Source organism: Nuphar pumila, chromosome 8 (genome assembly GCF_984573655.1).
Source record: "Nuphar pumila chromosome 8, dmNupPumi1.hap1.1, whole genome shotgun sequence".
NCBI lineage: Eukaryota > Viridiplantae > Streptophyta > Magnoliopsida > Nymphaeales > Nymphaeaceae > Nuphar > Nuphar pumila.
In genome coordinates, this window is record NC_143256.1 from 3,979,986 (window position 1) to 3,999,544 (window position 19,559).

Sequence of the window (19,559 nt, forward strand, 5' to 3'; positions counted from 1 at the left end):
TTAAAATTAAAATCTATTTTACTTGAGAAATCATGTATAATTTCAATCAATAAATCAATGAATATAAATTCTAAATCTTTTTAATGATCAGTTCTTAGAACCAAATGCATATTCATTTATGAAATCATATGTATAACTAGTCCTTTAAGAAACACCATATTTTACTTTTGAAACCATAGGTAGCCCTTTGAAATAATTACTTCTGAAACTGTGTGCACCCCAAGGGGACACACTCGGTCTGATGGATCGGGTCTTCAGTTTGTGGCTAGATTCGTTTGTTATTGTGTTTATCGATAACATTCTGATATACTCCGAGAGCGTGGAGGAGCACCGAGAGCATCTGCGAATCGTGTTGCAGACACTGAGAGAACATAAGTTGTATGCTAATGATGCAACGAGGAGGATTAGCTTTCACGTTCTTTGACGACGGCTGATGAAGGCACGACCCTTACGGTCGTGCGATGTGCAGAAAGTAAGAAGAATACCCACCGAAATCGATGAGGCTTATTTTTATTTCAAGTTAAGCTTCAACTGGACAATGAAATTGAATGAAATAACAAATAGGAATGAAAACAACAAACAAAGGGACTAATGAGAGGCTGCTGCCGACTGTGCGTCAAAAAGAAAAAAAAGACAGTAAGAATAATAATCAATCTTCTATGTTCACGCAACCCTAAAAGAGGGTATTAATAGGGCGTGACTGGATCTGGGTCTCGGGTCCAGTCCTTGGACCCGAGACAACTCGTCGTTGCTGATGGATCTGGACGCTGCCAATGCGCGATACTGCTTCCAGCCTTTACTCACCTTGTGTAGGTGCGTAGGGGCACCATGTCTTTGCATCGTGGCACCGGACTCGCTATCGGATCCATTGTCTGGGTCCGATCGTCCATCCCATTAGTGTCAATATCCTTGGACACACTCGGGTCACTCTGTGTAGACCGGACCCGGTCCTGCTCTGCATCATTCTCCCCTGGTTGGGAAGAAGTCGACTCTGACGACTTGTTGTCACCACAGTAAACATATAGATCTGACACATTGAAGATAGGCGAAATGTTCCAATCTTTGGGCAGTTCAAGGAGGTAGGCATGCTGACCCAATCGCCGGAGGACCTTGAATGGGCCATATTTCTTAGGACTCAATTTACCATAAGTACCCACTGGGAAACGCTCAGGACACATGTAAGCCCAAACTAACTGACCAACTTGAAACTGGACATCTCGACGACCTTGGTCTACAAAAGCTTTGTAAGCTTCGTAACTTTCAACGAGTTTTGCTCGGACTTGCCTATGTATATCACACATGTATTCAACGACATCAAACGCGTCAGGGGCTTGGTCTGGGAGACTGGACACAGGTGCTAGATCTACTACATGGGTGGGTGACCGACCATAAACCACTTGAAACAGAGACTTGCCCGTGGACCGGTTGATGGAACTGTTATAGGCGAACTCGGCTTGTGGCAAGACTAGGTCCCATGTTTTGACATTCTCCCCAACTAGACTCCTTAGCAAGTTCCCTAGGGTGCGGTTCACGACTTCGGTTTGGCCATCGGTTTGTGGGTGGTAATCACTGCTGAATTGGAGCTTGGTTTTCAATAAGGGCCATAATGATTTTAAAAAATGGCTCATAAAGCGCGTGTCACGATCTGAGGTGATCATGTGGGGCAATCCATGAAAGCGGGCCACGCCCTTAAAGTAGTACGAGGCTGCTAACGAAGCGTTGGTGGTTCGCTTACACGGGACAAAGATAGCCATCTTGGAAAATCGGTCAACCACAACTATGATGAAATCAAAACGATGGGAAGTTCTGGAAAGACCCATAATAAAATCCATGGAAACATGTTCCCAAGGCCGCTCAGGGATGGGCAACGGAGTATACAAACCACTATTCTGACGTCGACCCTTGGACACTTGACAACTTTGAACAAACTTGACAACATCTTTGCGCATTTTGGGCCAAAAGTATCATTCATCTAACAGTGTGAACGTCTTATCATGTCCAAAATGCCCAGCTAGTCCCCCTTTATGTAACTCGGAAATCAACTGAAGTCTAAGAGAGAAAGCAGACACACATAACTTATTACCTCGAAAAAGGTAACCGTTATGTATACTAAACCGTGGGTTGGCTGTACTATCAAATGAGAGACACCCTTCTCAAACTTGCTGAAAACCAGGGTCCATCGAGTACAACTCCTTGCACTGATCAAACCCAATGACTTGCACTGGCATAGTTATCAGAAGACTATTTTTCCTGCTAAGTGTGTCAGCGACCTTGTTCAGAGTGCTCGATTGATGGCGAATTATGAAGGTGTACTATTGCAAGAAGCTGACCCACTTGGCATGCCTGACACTAAACTTCTTTGACTATTCAAATACTTTAACGCCTCATGATCCGTGTACAAGACAAACTCCTTATAAATAAGATAATGCCTCCAATAACGAAGGGCTTGTACCACGACATAAAACTCAACATCATAAGTGGAGTACTGACACCTGGCTTGAGTCAGCTTTTCACTAAAGAAAGCAATGGGTCTGTGGTGGTTCTGACTCAAGACTGCACCAATTCCTACTTTGGAGGCATCACACTCAACCTCAAAGACTGCGTTAAAATCAGAAAGGGCTAAGACAGGGACACTAGTCATTTTCTCTTTGATGAGTGTGAAGGCTTTTTCCGCGGCAGACGCCCAATGGAAACTAGTACCCTTTAGGCACTCCGTGATAGGGGCTATGAGTGTACTGACGTTTCTCACAAAACAACAGTAGAAAGTGACTAACCCATGAAAACTACAAATTTCTCCTATAGTCTTTGGGGTAAGCCATTCTACAATCACACGGACTTTGACGGGATCCGCCTTCACTCCATCAGACGACACAATAAAATCCAAAAATACGACACTTGATGTCATAAACTCACATTTTTTTGGCATTGACATACAACTTTTCCCTTCTTAATATATAAGACCTGACGCAGATGACTCAAATGAGCAAACAAAGACGAGCTATAAATCAAAATGTCATCAAAGTAGACAACGACAAACTTTCCTATTCAAGGGTGCAACACTTAGGTCATCATATTCATGAAGGTACTCGGGGCATTTGATAACCCAAATGACATGACTAACCACTCATACAATCCATCACGTGTCTTGAATGCCGTTTTTCACTCATCTCCCTCTCGGATACGGATTTGGTGGTACCCACTTTTTAAATCAATTTTGGAGAAAATAGAGGCACCGACCAACATATCAAACATATCATCCAACACACATGCGCATGAACCCATCTCTCTCAGGAGTGAGCAGGGCGGGTATTGTGCAAGGGCTCACACTCACGAATAAAACCCTTTTGCAGTAACTCCTGAACCTGTCTCAACAACTCGACATGCTCGGATGGGTTCATGCGATACGCGGGGAGGTTAGGGAGACTCGATCCCGGGACAACATCAATAGCGTGCTGCACCACCCTCATCGAAGGTAGACCATCAGGAAGGTCATCTGGCATAATGTCGCGAAACTCTTCAACAAGAGGGGTGATGTCTGCGGGAACGAACAAAGACGTACTTATCAACGACTTAGCCACCAGGGCATAACAATAACCATCCTTTCGACAATGGCTCAAGAAAGACCGGTAAGAGAGGTCCGCGAGCCTGGGAACTCGCTCAGGCTTACCCACAGTGGGAAAACCGGTCTCCTTGATAGGGAGGACTATTTTATGGCCCTTAAAAATAAAAGAATACGTGTTCCTACGACCATCGTGAATGGTCTTGCGATCAAACTGCCAGGGACGACCCAAAAGAAAGTGACACACTCATAGGGGCTACATCACACCACACCTCATCGTTGTAATGTTCCCCCATAGAGAACCAAACTAAACAACGCTGGGTGATGGGAACCTCGTTTCCTTTCTTGAACCATGCCATCTTGTATGGTTGGGACAATTTCTCCATTTTCAGGTTCAAGGTGGACACGACACTCTCGGACACCATATTCTCACACGCACCAGTGTCGATAATAACATCACACACATGACCCTCACAGTTGCACCGGGTTCTAAAAATGTTGTTCCGCAACAATTTTGCAGGGGTCGACTCACGGGGTGTGGTCAAAACGTGATGGAGGGACAATAAATTTTCGACGTTGCCATCGAACTCTACGACTTCCTCTCATCCTCTTCCTCAACCAATGACTCACCCTCACTATCGAATGCTGACTCAACAATACCCTCGACGAGATGGGCGTTCTTGTTGTCCTAACTCTTGACACCTAAAACAACGGATGGTAGACTCACTAGGTTTGGCTTTGGATCTGTTATTGTATGCGGGTCCAGACTGGTCGGGTTTGCTAGGATCTACTCCAGGGGTGAACTTTGAGTCTTTCTTCCTAGGGGAGCTCGCTCCCCTGGTTGGGAAACTCGACTTGGGTCGACAAGACTGGTCACCACGAGAGGTCCTATACTCTTGCCTCCTTTTCAATTTTTCCTCCACATTCATGGCATAACTGCTTGCCTGATCCAATGACTCGACTGTGACACAACTGAAATCGTCAGAAATAGCAGGACAGAGACCAGAAATATACCTCATGACCTGCTGGCGGGCGGTCTCCTCGATCTGCACTCGCAGGGATAGACGATGGAACTCAGTCGTGTACTTCGCCACGGTACAGGTGCCTTGATGCAACGTCAGGTACTCCTTGTAGGCTCGCTCGGCGTGGTCTGAAGGCACGAACTTTGACTGCATCAACCTCTGCATCTCCTCCCACGTCTGTACGCGCTCTAGTTCCTACCGCTCCCTCGACTTCTGCAGCTCAACCCACCATGTCTGTGCTAGGCTCCTCAACCGAGTTGACGCTAGAGAGACACGACGATGCTCAACTACAGTGTGGTAGTCGAAGAAAAACTGTACGGCATAGGACCAGTCGAAGAACTGCTCTGCATCGAATCGTCCTGCGAACTCCGGAAGGTCTAGCTTCACCCCGTAGGTGGAGGGGTGCTCTGGTGCTCTCTGCTGACGGGTCTCCACCATTCCTGCGGGGTACTCGTTCTAGAAAGCGCCGCCATCCAACACTGCTTCATCACCCTCTGCATGGTACTGCTCGCTTGGATACTGAGACTGACGAACTCCAGCGATGTGTGGTCGACGCTCAGGTCGCACCGGTCCCTATTGAATCTGCATGGTGGCTGCTGGGAACTGCCTCGGTCTGGGCTTGCCCGTGGTTGGGAGCCATCTGTGGCCAGCGTTGTGGCACCGCTATGACAGGAGGCCCTACTAAAGGTAGACGGGTCGGTCGGGTCTCAGGCTCTAGGTGGGTAGGAACGGGATAATATGGGTCTGGGTTATGAGTTGGGTTAGGGTAGAGGTATTAGGTTGGGTTCTGGATCGGGGATGGGTTAACGGATTGGGTCTGGTACGGGTATTGTGTTTGGTTGGTATAATATTGGAACAAATCACCCGATTGGATCTGGATCGGGTCAAGTCCTAAACTATTCGTTGGACCCAGAATGAGATAGGTAGGATCATGGATCGAGTTGTGATGTGACATGGCCTGGTTTGAACTCGATCCTTGATCCATAACAAAAATGGGTCTAGTTTTGGCCCGGCTCAAATTCAAACTGGAGCTCCGTCCGGGTCCAATATGGGTTTGGGTTGGCTGGAGATCTGAATTGGGGTTCAAAAGTAATATGTTGGATCGGGTTCGGGTCGACCCGCGAATCAGACCCAACTTGGTAGGTCGGGTAATGGGGTTCGAGGCCCATACCTGTTCCTTGGGACCCAAAGGATGGTCCCCTGAATCCGGGTCAGAGTCCCGCTGCCATATATTCCGGTTCGTACCCTCTCGGGTTCAGACCCATCCACGAGGACCCGATACCCCCTGCATGCTGGTGGGCTGCAGCAACGCCACCACGCGCAGGCGGGGGTAAGCGGTCCGGATCAACCTCGGCCCTGGCTGACGTTGCTGTGCCAACAGCTTGGCCTAGCGCTGGGGACTTGTGACCTAGGACCGAGCTGCGGCACAGGCCGAACAGCACGAGGCTAGGCCTGCGCCTCCCAGCCCATCGTCACGTTGGGGCCTTGCGACCTAGTCCCGGGCTGCGACACAGGTGCAAGAGCACGAGGCCAAGCCTGTGCACCCGAGCTGACGCCGGGAGGCACAACCAGAGCCCCGCGATTTGTCTGGCAAACACCGGTGGCCAGATGGGCAGCCGAGACAGGATCCATCGTTAGGGAGGGTACCAGATTCGGGGCGGTGGCGCGACCATGAGGGATCAGCTAGCCTGGTTCGGCTGCGGCAACATGTGCTTGACTGCCTGCGTCGTCACCCAATCCCGCTCCCGTTTTCAGCATAGAAGCCGCGCGCACCTCCCCGAACGATTCGATGGCCACGATCCGATCTTCGAGTCCATCCATACGTTTCGACATACCAGCTACATCCTTGCTTACGCGCAACAGGTTTTCCTGGATCTTCGTCATCATGTCGAGCATCCACATCATCGGATCCTCGTTGTTGGTTTCCTCCCGATCTTTTTCACTTGCAGGATCGTTCCTCGCCTCTTGAGCCATACCGCTGACGAAGGAGGAAGGTTGTGCTCTGATACCACTTTGATGCAGCGAGGAGGATAAGCTTTTACGTTCTTTGACGATGACTGATGAAGACACAACCCTTACAGTCGTGTGATGTGCAGAAAGTAAGAAGAATGCCCACTGAAATCGATGAGGCTTAGTTTTATTTCAAGGTAAGCTTCAACTGAACAATGAAATGGAATGAAATAACAAATAGGAACGAAAACAATAAACAAAGGGGCTAATGAGAGGCTGTTGCCGACTGTGCATCAAAAAGAAAAAAAAGACAGAGTAAGAATAATAATCAATCTTCTATGTTCACGCAATCCTAAAACAGGGTATTAATAGGGCGTGACTGGATCTGGGTCTCGGGTCCAGTCCTTGGACCCGAGAGTGCTGATGGATCTGGACGCTGCCAATGCGCGGTGCTGCTTCCAGCCTTTACTCGCCTTACGTAGGTGGGCAGCGACACCATGTCCTTGCATTGTGACACCAGACTCGCGATCAGATCCATTGTCTAGGTCCGATCGTCCATCCCATTAGTGTCGATATCCTTGGACACGCCCGGGTCACTCTGTGTAGACCGGACCCGATCCTGCTCTGCATCAGCTAAGTTCTCGAAGTGTGAGTTTTGGCTTGACAGAGTAATGTTTCTCGACCATGTGATCTTAGAGAACGGCACGGAGGTTGATCCCACTAAGGGACAATGTTGTCTTGGGAGCAACCAAAGACTGTTTCAGAGATTAAGAGTTTCTTGGGATTGGCGGGCTACTACCGTGGATTCATACAGGACATCTCGTATATAGCTGCTCCGATGACTCGACTTTTGCAGAGGGGGGTGAAATTTGTTTGGTCATCTCGATGCGATGAGAGCCTCCAGGAGCTGAAGAGGAGGTTGACCTCAAACCCAATGTTGTCTTTGCCTCCTGGGACAGGCGGGTTCGTAGTGTACAACAATGCTTCAGGTATCAAACTGGGTTGTATCTTGATGCAACATAGGAAGGTTATCGTGTACGCTTTTCGGCAGCTGAAGGTGCATGAGAAGAACTACCCCACGCATGACTTGGAGTTAGCAGCGGTTGTCTTCGCGCTGAAGATCTGACGTCACTACCTGTATGGGGAACATTTCAAGGTCTTTTCTGATCATAAGAGACTCAAGTATATTTTCAAGGAACATAATATGAATTTGAGGCAGCGCAGGTGGTTGGAGTTCCTGAAGGACTATGAGTTCTCCATCGCCTACCACCCTGGTAAGGCGAATGTAGTGGTTGACATGCTCAGCAGGAAGACTTCAGTCATGACGGTCAACTTGATCGAGCACAGTTCGGACTTGATTGAAGAGTTTTTAGGTGGTAGCCGTTTGCTGATGATTCTGGACGCATCCTTTGTGTTGAGATGCGTGCGCAACCTGAGATCATAGATTGCATTGAGGAGCTTCAGTTAGACGATCCAGAGTTCGAGAGGTGCGTGAGTGCCCCAAAGCCTAGTGCACAGTTTCGCCGTGAGGAGGACGAGACCATCATGTTCGGGGACAGATGATGGGTTTTGAAGGCACTGTGGGAGGAGCTGATGAATGAGGTCCACAGATCGAGGTATTCCGTTCACTCTAGTTCTACAAGATGTTCAAGGATCTCTAGCGGACTTATTGGTAGAACAGGATAAAGCGGGACATCGCAGATTTGTGTTTCGGTGCCTCACCTGCCGGCTGGTGAAGATCAAGCATTAGAGACTTGGTGGACTTCTTCAGCCACTAGATATTCTAGAGTGGAAGTCGGATGGCATCTCGATGGACTTCATCGTGGGGTTGTCGATAACTCGTCGTTGTCAGCACGATGCCATCTAGGTGATAGTGGACAGGTTGACGAAGAGTGCTCATTTTTTGCCGATCAGGATCAATCAGAGTTTGAAGAGTTAAGCAGATTTGTACGTGGATGGGATTGTCCAACTTCACGAGGTGCTATATTCAATCATGTCAGACCAAACCCTTGCTTGACGTCTCATTTTTTGCGCCAATTATAGAAGGCCCTTGGTACCACGTTGAAGTTCAACACAACATTTCACCTACAAGCTAATGGGCAGACAGTGCGCACAATATAAACGCTTGAGGATATGCTTAGAGCGTACGCGCTGGACTGGGCAGGGGAGTAGTATAGGCATATGAAGCTTGTAGAGTTTTCGTACAACAGTTACCATGCCACTATTGGTCTAGCCCCGTACGAAGCTCTGTATGGCAGACTATGCAGATCTCCGGTATGTTGGGATGATGTTGCAATGAGAGCAGTGGAGTCTCCAGAGTTCATCCAACACTACTCAGACCAGGTGAGGTTGGTCGCAGAGCAGACAAAAGAGCTACGCCGATCAGTGACGTAGGGAGCTTAGTTTTGACGTGGGCAATCACGCGTTTGTTCAGATCTCACCTACGAAGAGTGTGTTCCGGTTCGGGAAGAAGAGGTTGAGCCCTCGGTATGTTGGACCTTTCAAGATCCTCGTGCGTGTTGATGAGTCAGCGTACCGTGTGATGCTTCTCGGTTTTTCTAGATTCACAACGTTTTTCATATTTCGATGTTGAGAAAGTATGTGCCTGACCCCTTACACGTGATCCACTATGAGGCGGTCGAGGTACATCCTGACTTGACGACCGAAGAGAGGCCGGTGGAGATTGTGGATCGCCAGGAGAGGACACTGCGTAGTACGATGATCCCGTTCGTGAAGGTGCGTTGACAGCATCACAAACCGGACAAGTGCACCTGGGAGCCCGAGGCCGACATGCGTAACCACTACCCACATTTATTCGATACGTTCTAATTTCGTGGACGAAATTCTTTTAAGGCGGTAGGGATGTAATATTGTGTGTTTTCCTTCATGTTAAATTCTGAGATTTCTGAAAATTTGGCTAAGTATTTTGTAAAGTTCATAAAATCTTCGATTTTAAGTGGTGTCAGCTGAGTCTGGTCATGACCCATTGACATGACCTAAACAAGGCAAATAAGATTTGGTAAAACTTTTTGTTTTTTACTTTTAAAATCAAGCAAAATTATTGTTATATTCAGGCGAAATCCGGAGGCGAAAATCAAGTAATATATAATTAGATGTGTCTTGAAATTTTAAAAACATTGATATTTTGTTTTTTTGAATTCGGGTTACGGTTGGCCCAAAAATCGCATTTTTTAAAAAATGATCCCCTCAATGTGACTAGTTTCGGATCGGACCAATTTCGATCCAATCCGTTTGATCTAAGTTGATATGGATTTGGACCCAGTCTAAGACCCATATTAATTAGGATCTGGTCTAGGCTGATATCCATATAGATATTGAATGCAAATTTAGATCTTGGATCGATCCAGATCCAGATCTGAAATCCAAGTCCAACCAATTTAAAGTTTTAAATTCCATATAAAAGTTAAATTAAGTGAAATTCCATGTTAAAAAGACTTCAAGTGGGGGAAGATACCCTCTAGAATATTCTGAAAATTTATTATTTAATAATTAATTAATTAATTAATTAATAATTAACAAAATATTATTAATTAATAAATTATGAATTTTAATTATCTGAATAAGGGAAAATTTCACATTTGGTAGAACCCTACCTAGATAGGAGTTCTAGATAGATCCCAAATTAGTTAAAAAAAGAAATAAAATAAAATAAATGATAATAATAAGATAAATAGGAATTGGTTAAAGACAAATAGAATTCTACAATTCTATCCTCTATAGAAAGACTCTAGAAGGGACGTCACTCTCTTTCTAGAAGACTAAAAAAAGAAAAAATAATTATAAAAGGGGCTAACTCGCCCCTCTCTAGATTTTGTTATATATATATATATATATATATATATATATATATATATATATATATATATATATATATATATATATAGAGAGAGAGAGAGAGAGAGAGAGAGAGAGAGAGAGAGAGAGAGAGAGGGGGGGGGGGAAGGAAGAAGGGAAAAGAAAGAAAGAGAGAAAAAAAAGAGAAGAGAGGAAAAGGAAAGGAAAGAAGAAGAAGACGGAGAAGGAAAGGAGGATCCATTTCGGTTCTGATAATCTAATGAAGTTTTTTTCACTCTTTTTCTGTCTCCGATCGAAAGTACGGGTTCCTCTTTTGATTTGAACGGGAAGAATATGTCTAAATCAAGTTTATGTGAGTTTTTTAGTGGAAAAGGGGAAAATCTGATCTTGAATATATATATATATATATATATATATATATATATATATATATATATATATATATATATATATATATATATATATATATATATATATATATGTTGTTAGGTCAGCCATCGATTTTTTTTGGCATGAACATGATTTCTGATTTGCGTGATTATAGTTTTTGTGTTTTAAAACTGAAAGTCTGACCTGCATGTTATTTTCTGCATATTTCTCAGTTGTAGATATGTTTTGCATGCTTTCATGTTAAAACAACAAATTAGATTTGCGTGACATGTTTGAAACAACAAATCTGATTGCATGTTTTCATGTTTGAAACAACACATCTGAACAGCAAATCTGATTGCATGTTTCACGTTTGAAACAATAAATCTGATTTTGCATGTTTTCACGTTTGAAACAACAAATCTGATTGCGTGTTTTAGTGTAAAATAAACAGCAACCTGAACCTTGTGTTTACATGTTTTAGAACAGTCAACAGGCTTGCCGCAGGGCCTAGTATATATATACCAATCTGGACAGATCTGTCATGTGTACATGTTGGCAGACCGGGACAGATTTGTTGAATGTACATGTGGACAGATCTGTCGAGTACATAAGTGTGCAGATCTAATCCAGATCTGCTGATTTTTCTGTGTACGCAAATCCGCCCAGACCTGCTATGTTTACATACTTACATACCTGGTCAGATTTGCCAAGTTTAAGCACACTGATTCGAATTAGATCTGCCGAGTGAATGAACTAGGCAGATCTGGTCCGGATCTGCCGAATATATGTATTTTTTTTTTTGGATTTCGATTTAGATCTGTCCAGCTGTATGCACATGTATTTGAATGTGATGTTTTGATTTTAGACATTTTCGATTTGTTATGACCTAGTAGTATATTTTATTTCCAGCATGATATTTTTATACATTTAGTGGCTGGTATGACTATGCACAACCATGTTTTTCCAGCATAATGTAATTCTACATTTAGTGGCTGGTGTAACAGTGCACAGCCATGTTTTCCAACATATTGTATTTCTGCATAATGTAATTCTATATTTAGTGGCTGGTATGACTGTGCATAATCGTGTATTTCCAGCAGGGTATGCTTCTGCATTTCGTGGCTGATATGACTTAGCATTAGCTGGGCACTTCTAGCCTATTGTTTTCTTCAGTTGATCGCTGTCACTGCTAGGTGTAATTGACTGTCATTCATATTGTTATGCTGAATTTTTTTTTATTGGTTGTTGTAAAATCTGTTCTACATCAAATCTACCTGAATGTGAGTAAGTTAAACAAACCAGATTTTAGTAATGACTCGTGTAAGGTCTGCCCAACATCATTTTAGATGTGATTTAATTGTCTTCGTTGGGTTGTTATAGGGCAGAACAACATTGTTCGCTATCCACTGCTTTTGACTGCATGTTTCTGCATGAGAAACATGCTGCCAACAGCATGTGCATTGTGGCAACAATGATATGTCTCGGTAGTCATGTTCTGTATCCCAAGCATACCCGACTTTGTTGCATGTGAATGACAAAAGTGGTTATTGGTTATGACATGCATTAGATTATAATGCTTATGTTTTATGTATGGAAACTCATGAAATTTATAACATGCATGAATATGATCATGTGCTTATTTGAGAGTTTATACATATGGTGGATCATGAAAAATGCATGTTGCAAACATTTGTTCTTACACATATGCAATTTGTTTTATATATACATTCTTGTTGTGTGCGAATGAATGTGCATTGTGGACATGTTTAAATAATTGTGTTTGCATGTTTAAAAAAGATTTTGCATAAGATGCACCGGTGGTCAGATGTGAACTACTATAGGCCATGTAAGCCATGTAGGCTAGGAGCACGTGTTGTTGCAAGATTGTATTTATGCATTGCAAAATTCATTCTAAAATTATTGATTTTCTAATTTAATTTCACTGTTAAATTGTAACGGGCCAGGTCCTGTAGGGGTTTTGCATGTTGATTTGCAAAACAGTTCTTGTGTAAAGGACTTGACTTTTGTTAAAAAGATAAAAAAAGATAAAAAAAGATAAAAAAAGATAAAAAAAGACAAAAAGTATTATTAATTTTCTTCTTGGATGTCCCTTCCACAGTGTTGAAATCCTGGATGACGGTTTTGAGAAAATCGTAAGGATACTAAAACTCTGTGTGCGATTATGCCCCTGAACCCGATGAGCTCGAACATAATTTTAAGGAGTTTTCAGCTACTTTGCCTGGGGGTAGTATTGTGACACAACTATTATTATTGGTATACCAAGAAAGTGGCATCAGTAGATGGTTTTTCTGGTGTCCCGACATTAGATATTGATTTCTAATGTTTTGATGGATGGTGTTGATTCCCGATATCAGTCGAAGAACAAGTGTGAAACCTAATAATAAAATAAAAATTGTGTTAAGCTACCGCTGATGACTTAACTTGGACTTCAAGAATTTTTGTACCCGTTTTAAGTATCTGCGGGTTTAATGAAAAGTTGAACTAAACTTGTGTGCATTTAATAGAGACATGCATGCAAAAGAGAACTCTAATAATAACTTAATAATTTATTCATGCATCTTTATTGTTCTGCATTAGTTCATACATTCTTATTTGTTCAGTTTCATGTGTAATTTTTTTATTCCAAGATATTTGTTTTTAGATGCTTGAATGGTAAATGAATTTTGAGATTGTTATTCTTATATTCCTCTTAATATTTTGCATGAATTTGATTTATGCTCTTTTTTGCCTATTTGGATTTTTAGAGAAATTCATACAAAGAATCTTTGGTTCTTACCCAATATTTTCAATATTTTCTCAGGACTTAGAGCTCAGTGATGGGGATGACCCCCACAGGGAGCCTACGAGATCGCGTGACTTCTGTTATTTCTTGACAGTGTGGCTCTAGATTATATTTTTTATTTTAATTCTGTTCTATGATATTTATTTATTGATTAATAAAGTTAACTATTTGATTGGTCGGTTCAATGTAAAGATTACTTGTGGTTTGGAAGTTGTTAAGTTTGTAAGGCCTCGGATCCTTGGGTTTTGGTTTTCGCAATTGTTTTAAAAAAAAATCACTTTTCACGGGGATGAGTTTGGGTCATTTCAGTAGGTGGTGTGGATTTTTTTTCCAATAAAAGTGAATAGCTTTACAATAAATCCAACAATAAAAAAATTCTTATTATTATAACTTGCATTAAAATTTTTTAATGGAAGGAATAATTCTAATTATGCAAAAAGCATGACTAATAAACCCAAATTTAATTCTTAATTGCAATTAAAAATTTATAATCTAATCTTGAATAAATTTTTTTAACTTTAACTGTGCATGGTAAATCATAATTATAATCGAAAAATGCAACTCTAATTAGAACATAATCTTAATTTGAAATGATAAATACTAACTTCAAAATGGCGTTTGAATCCTGTGTATCAGTCTAACACAAGGTATCTATATATTTGCATGTCCTCATATACCATGCATGTGAAAAGGAAATTGACTGTAACATCAGTGAATTCCAAATTGCAATTGCAAACAGGACACGTGAAGTCCTTCCGTTGAGTGAATAATCATGCCAGGACTTGAGAAGGAAGCCACAGCTAACTCCATGCCACCAGCCGGGTTAGGTGGTTTGTGGTTCCCATTCATTTGTCAGTCACCAAGTTCATCTCATGAATTCATTTATGCACTGTTTTAATGTGCTTACAATATTCTTCCTTTTTTTTTACCAGAAAGGAAGCATTTAAATTTGTCTTAAATACAGACTGTTGTATACAAGATTCAAATAAGGAAAGCACTTACCTGCTGTATCTGATTCAAATAAGGTTTATACATGGATCTGACTGAAAGAGTAGAATGTACCAGTTGACAACTATGGTATTCTGGATGTTGTCTGTTGGAAATTGTCACTTTGCCTGTTTGCCGTTTTGATTAAGGCCATAGACTGATATTTTTAAGAGTATTATGGTGATTTCCCGTACCTAGCAGTTATATTAAAGAGGAATCTCCCACATCTGGCACTCAGATTTGGAGAAGACTATTGCTGCCAACACTTGAGTATCCTTCTCCCCTTGTTTCATGTGATGCCTACAAGGGAAGAATAAATGTTCTCACACGGTCCTTTGGACTGGCAGGATGTCATTTCTTGGAATGCTTCCACATGTCATCAAACACATGATTACAAAATGCCTAATTGACTGGGGTCCATGGTAGACTAGTGCCCTATGGCCCCCTTTGGAAATAATAAATAATTTAAAAGTAACTTGCTTACTGAAGAAAAAAAATTAAAAATATTTCAGAAGTAAATGGGGCAAAGCTTTCTTCTGTTTAAACCCTCAAGGACTTTTTTGAATGCTACTTGCACATAATCCCAAGTGTTGGATAATTGGATTTTTTTAATTTGCAAGCATTGTATTGAACTAATTTTCTATTAATTTGGTTGTTTGTTTACCTTAATGTTTTTATGCATTGTTTTTTTTGAACTTAGGTTCAATTTGAGTTGTGACAGTTTTATGATTTAGTTCTTAATAGATATGCATACTGAAATGCTTAGGCTCCTGGTTTTCTAGGCCTTGGCTACTACATTTCATCATTAGAGTTCCATAGAGTAATGAAGAGGCAAATTGACTTCAATATCATAGCATGATTAATACACGTTTATGTGGGATAGCTTTCATTCTTATTAGATGTTTGTGCTATGGTTTTTGTTATATTGACCTGCCTGCCTTATCTTGCACTTGTCTTGGTACTCCGTGTGATATCATGGGTTCATATGGCCTGACAAATTGCATGCATGATATAAGGATGAGGTTGTTCAAAGGATCGAGGATAGAATCGCTGCTTGGACCTTTCTTCCCAAAGGTATCCGCTCACATTTATTTCATTGACTAGGAATTTATGCTCATTGTTCCTTGTCAATCATCTGAGGTTTTCACTTGTTTATGCGCATTATGGTTGTGCATTATTCAGAAAATGGTGAGGCCATTCAGATATTACGTTATCAAAATGGAGAGAAGTATTCACCCCACTACGATTTCTTTCATGATAAAGCTAATCAGGAACTTGGTGGGCACCGGGTTGCCACTGTGCTCTTGTATTTGTCAAATGTTACAAAGGGTGGCGAAACTATCTTTCCCAATTCAAAGGTGAGTTCTCTTTCCCAGTTCAAGGGTGAACTAGAATCTTCTCTAAACCTTCCAACTTCATATATGCTCAGTGATTCTATGCTTTTTGTATAGGAGAAAGAGTCTCAAGTAAAGGACGATTCATGGTCTGACTGCGCAAATGATGGTTATGCTGTAAAACCAAGGAAAGGTGATGCTTTACTCTTCTTCAGTCTCCACCCTGATGCTACCACTGATACAGATAGCCTTCATGGTAGCTGTCCAGTGATTGAAGGGGAGAAATGGTCTGCAACAAAATGGATTCATGTCAGAGCCTTTGATCTGAAGCCAAAGAAGCCATCACCATCAAAAGGAGCATGCACTGATGAATCTGAAAGTTGTGCACAATGGGCAGCCATGGGGGAATGTGAAAAGAATCCTGGTTACATGATAGGCTCCCCTGACTATTATGGTTCATGTAGGAAAAGCTGCAAGGTGTGCTAGAAAGGGTCACATGTTTATTGATCAACTTTTAGTGTACGAATAAATTTTTTTCTAACAGATCTAATCTTAATCTTTTAAAGCTTCTTTAACACATGTTAATCAAATCATAATATCCGATACCAAAGAATCTTTTGGTGAAAAATTAAGCTTGTTTCTGGCAGTAGAGAGGATTCAAGCTGTTATAAATATGCTACCTTGCTAGCTCTGCAAGTTGAAAAGGAATGCTGTTCATGAGACCCAGTAGTGGGCGGGAATAATTACGAAATTGTAGCTGCCTTAATTTCTCCTGTTACTGAGAACTGTGTGATTACCCAAAACATATGTTTCCGATTCAAACATCCAAATTTCATTGACGAGGCTAACGAAGTTCCTATCTATATAGGATGTATTACTTGGGCACCAAAACCCAGGTTTGGGTGACACACAAGACCTCGTTGAAAAAGGTGCATAGGATTTGACCCGATCCATGTAACATGTAACTATTTTTACATTTATCGGGTCTGGCAGACTCGGACCCATATTGTAATGTATCTTAAATACACAAGTTAGGTCACGATTTCTTTTTACTGAAATCGTGACAGCCGTAATTGTTCTCTCTCTCTCTCTCTCTCTTCTCTTTCTCAACGCAACAAAGGAAAACTTTCATGGTATCAGACCGTAGATCCATCTAGGGATTGCGGAGGATTCCAAAGGTGCGACAGATCAAAGGTTTGAGGTTTCTTTCCTTTCGCATCTTCTTTTCTTCTTCAGTTTTCTTCTCTACCTCCATTCCCAATCTCCATCTCTCGTTTTCTCCTTTTCTATTTTTCTTCAGTCTTTCTTTTTCATTTTGTGGATTCACGCCTCACGTGAATTCCTAATTTGTTCACGAAGAGCTCACGTGAACCCTGGTTCACGGTAATCCTGTACATCAAGAAAAGGAAAAGCTTGTTTCGCGTGAATTCCTTTTCTGCGTATCCCTTCAATTTTTTTTCTTTTCTGCGTATTCCTTCTGATACTGGGTTGGATATCGGGCAAGTCTGCGACATCAAAAGGGTCCACATTGAAAATACAATCTTTTTTTTTTCTTCTTCCTTTCCTCATTGCTTTCACATTGAAAATACAGTTTGATTTTCTTTCCATTGCTTAAATATCCGACCTTTCAAAAGTAGAAAAGAAAACTCAGTCTTGGAATACAACCTGAATTTCTTCTGACAACCTCTGGTCGCCGATTTTTTAATTTCTCAGCCATAAAAAAAAAGGGACGATCAACAAACATCTCTGGCTGCAGACTAAGCACTTTGTGGATACTCTGGTAACACAAAAAGGGTTCTTTTTCTTGTTAAAACTCTTCCTCATGGATATTCATTCCTCTTCATCCAATCTTTCTTCAAGTTTTCTCACTCAACTAGTTTATTAAAAGTTAACTACCTCAAACTTCTTGATTTGGAACAGACAAATCATTCCTTTTATAAGGAGTCAAGGTCTCTTGGATCACCTTGATGGAACCACTCCCGCTCCACTCGAATTTGTTACTAGAGAGGAAAAAGATGACAAAGGAGTAAGTTAAATTGTGTATGTCAAGAACGTAGAGTACCTCAACTGGGAAAGGAAAGATCAGTCGGTGGTTGCATATATCACTTCCACCTTGTCCCAAGAGGTCCTTGTTGCAATTCGCGACAATTGTACTGCTCTGCAACTTTGGGAAAAATTGGTTCAAACATATTCACAAGTTTCGCAGGCACGAATGGTTTTTCTCAAGAGGGAATTTCAAATGCTGAGAAAAGATTCCATGACCATCATGGAATATCTGAACAAGATGAAGACTATCACAGACCAACTTGCAGTTATAGGGTGCGCGATGAGTGACAGTGATATGGTACAACAGACTCTGAGTGGATTGGGATCCGACTACAATATGATTGTCACTTCACTATTGTGTCTCCCTGCTCTTCCTACCTTTGATGAGTTGCGAGCAAAATTGATTTAGTATGAGATGACTCTGAAAGGGTTCTCTGAGGAATCTCACATTCACACAAATTCTCAGGAAGTTTTTGCCACAGGAGTAACTTATGGTAAAGGACGAGGACGAGGAGGACAAGGGTGGAGTGGACACAGAGGGCGTGGTCTGCTTCCCACTCCAAATACGTTTGCTCATGCGCAGGGATCAAGATCCATTCCTATTTGCTTCCTTTGTAACAAAAAGGGGCATATCAAAGCGAATTGTTGGCATAATCCAGAGAATAAAGGAAAGGGTCCACAGACAGAAAACAAAAGGAAGTTCTCAAATAATGGAGAAATTAAAGATCTGCTGATATTTGCGTTGTCAGAGTTGAAATTGAAGCAGAGTGATGAAGGCACTTGGTTTGTCGACTCAGGGGCAGCCACTCATGTGACAGGTGATGCAGGTAAGATTTCTAATCCCATTCCTTATTTTGGAAAAAGTAAGATTGTCACTGGAGATGGATCCCACCATCCTAATGTTATAACATTAGTTTTTTTTACTTTCTGATTTTGTTCATCCCAGAAACAATAACCAAAGTAATTAGAGCCATATCCAACGAAATAACATTTTCAGGCCTTAGCATCTAGCTGATCCCTATTCTCAGAATCCATGTGTACATAAGAAACATAACCAAAAAATCTTAAATGAGATAGATTTACCTTATTCTCCGTCCATTCTTCTTCTGGCAGTTTCAGATCCAACGAGACTCGGAAACCTCGGTTGATCAGATAGGCTGCAATATTGATAGCATCTGCCCAAAGTGCCTTGGGTAAACTTGCGTGCAGTCTCATGCTCCTAGCATGCTCATTGAGAGTTCTATTCATCCTCTCAGCAACTCTATTCTATTATGGTCAGTTCAGAACAGTCTGACTCATTATAATTCTGTTCTCCGCACAAAATGCTTTGAACTCTGCACTGTCATACTCCCCTCCATTGTCAGACCGTAGGCCCTTCACTTTCAGTTCGATCTTATTTTCTACCTCTATTTTCTACTTCTTAAAAGTGACACAAACATCATATTTATTCTTCAAAAAATAAACTCATACCTTTCTAGTGGAATCATCAATGAAGGTCACATAGTATCGTGGGCCTCCAAGGGAACAAACAGGGGCTGGTCCTCAAACATCAATGTGCACCAACTCCAATTTATCTACCCTCGGTTCTCTTCTGATCTTCGAGAAACTGACCCATTTCTATTTGCCTAACACGTAATCCTCACAGAAACTAGTGTGTACTGACTTCAAAA

General features: G+C 41.8%; 1 protein-coding gene across 1 annotated transcript in view; it reads left to right on the forward strand.

Moving 5' to 3' along the window:
• Positions 1–16,420, forward strand: part of LOC149829463 (putative prolyl 4-hydroxylase 6) — a 44,799-nt gene extending 28,379 nt beyond the window's left edge. The window contains exons 5-7 of the mRNA XM_090015955.1: positions 15,526–15,583; positions 15,692–15,867; positions 15,961–16,420. Coding sequence (XP_089872081.1) covers positions 15,526–15,583; positions 15,692–15,867; positions 15,961–16,329 — 603 coding nt within the window. The 3' untranslated portion in view covers positions 16,330–16,420. The remainder of the gene's footprint in view (positions 1–15,525; positions 15,584–15,691; positions 15,868–15,960) is intronic.
• Positions 16,421–19,559: the final 3,139 nt, after the last annotated feature.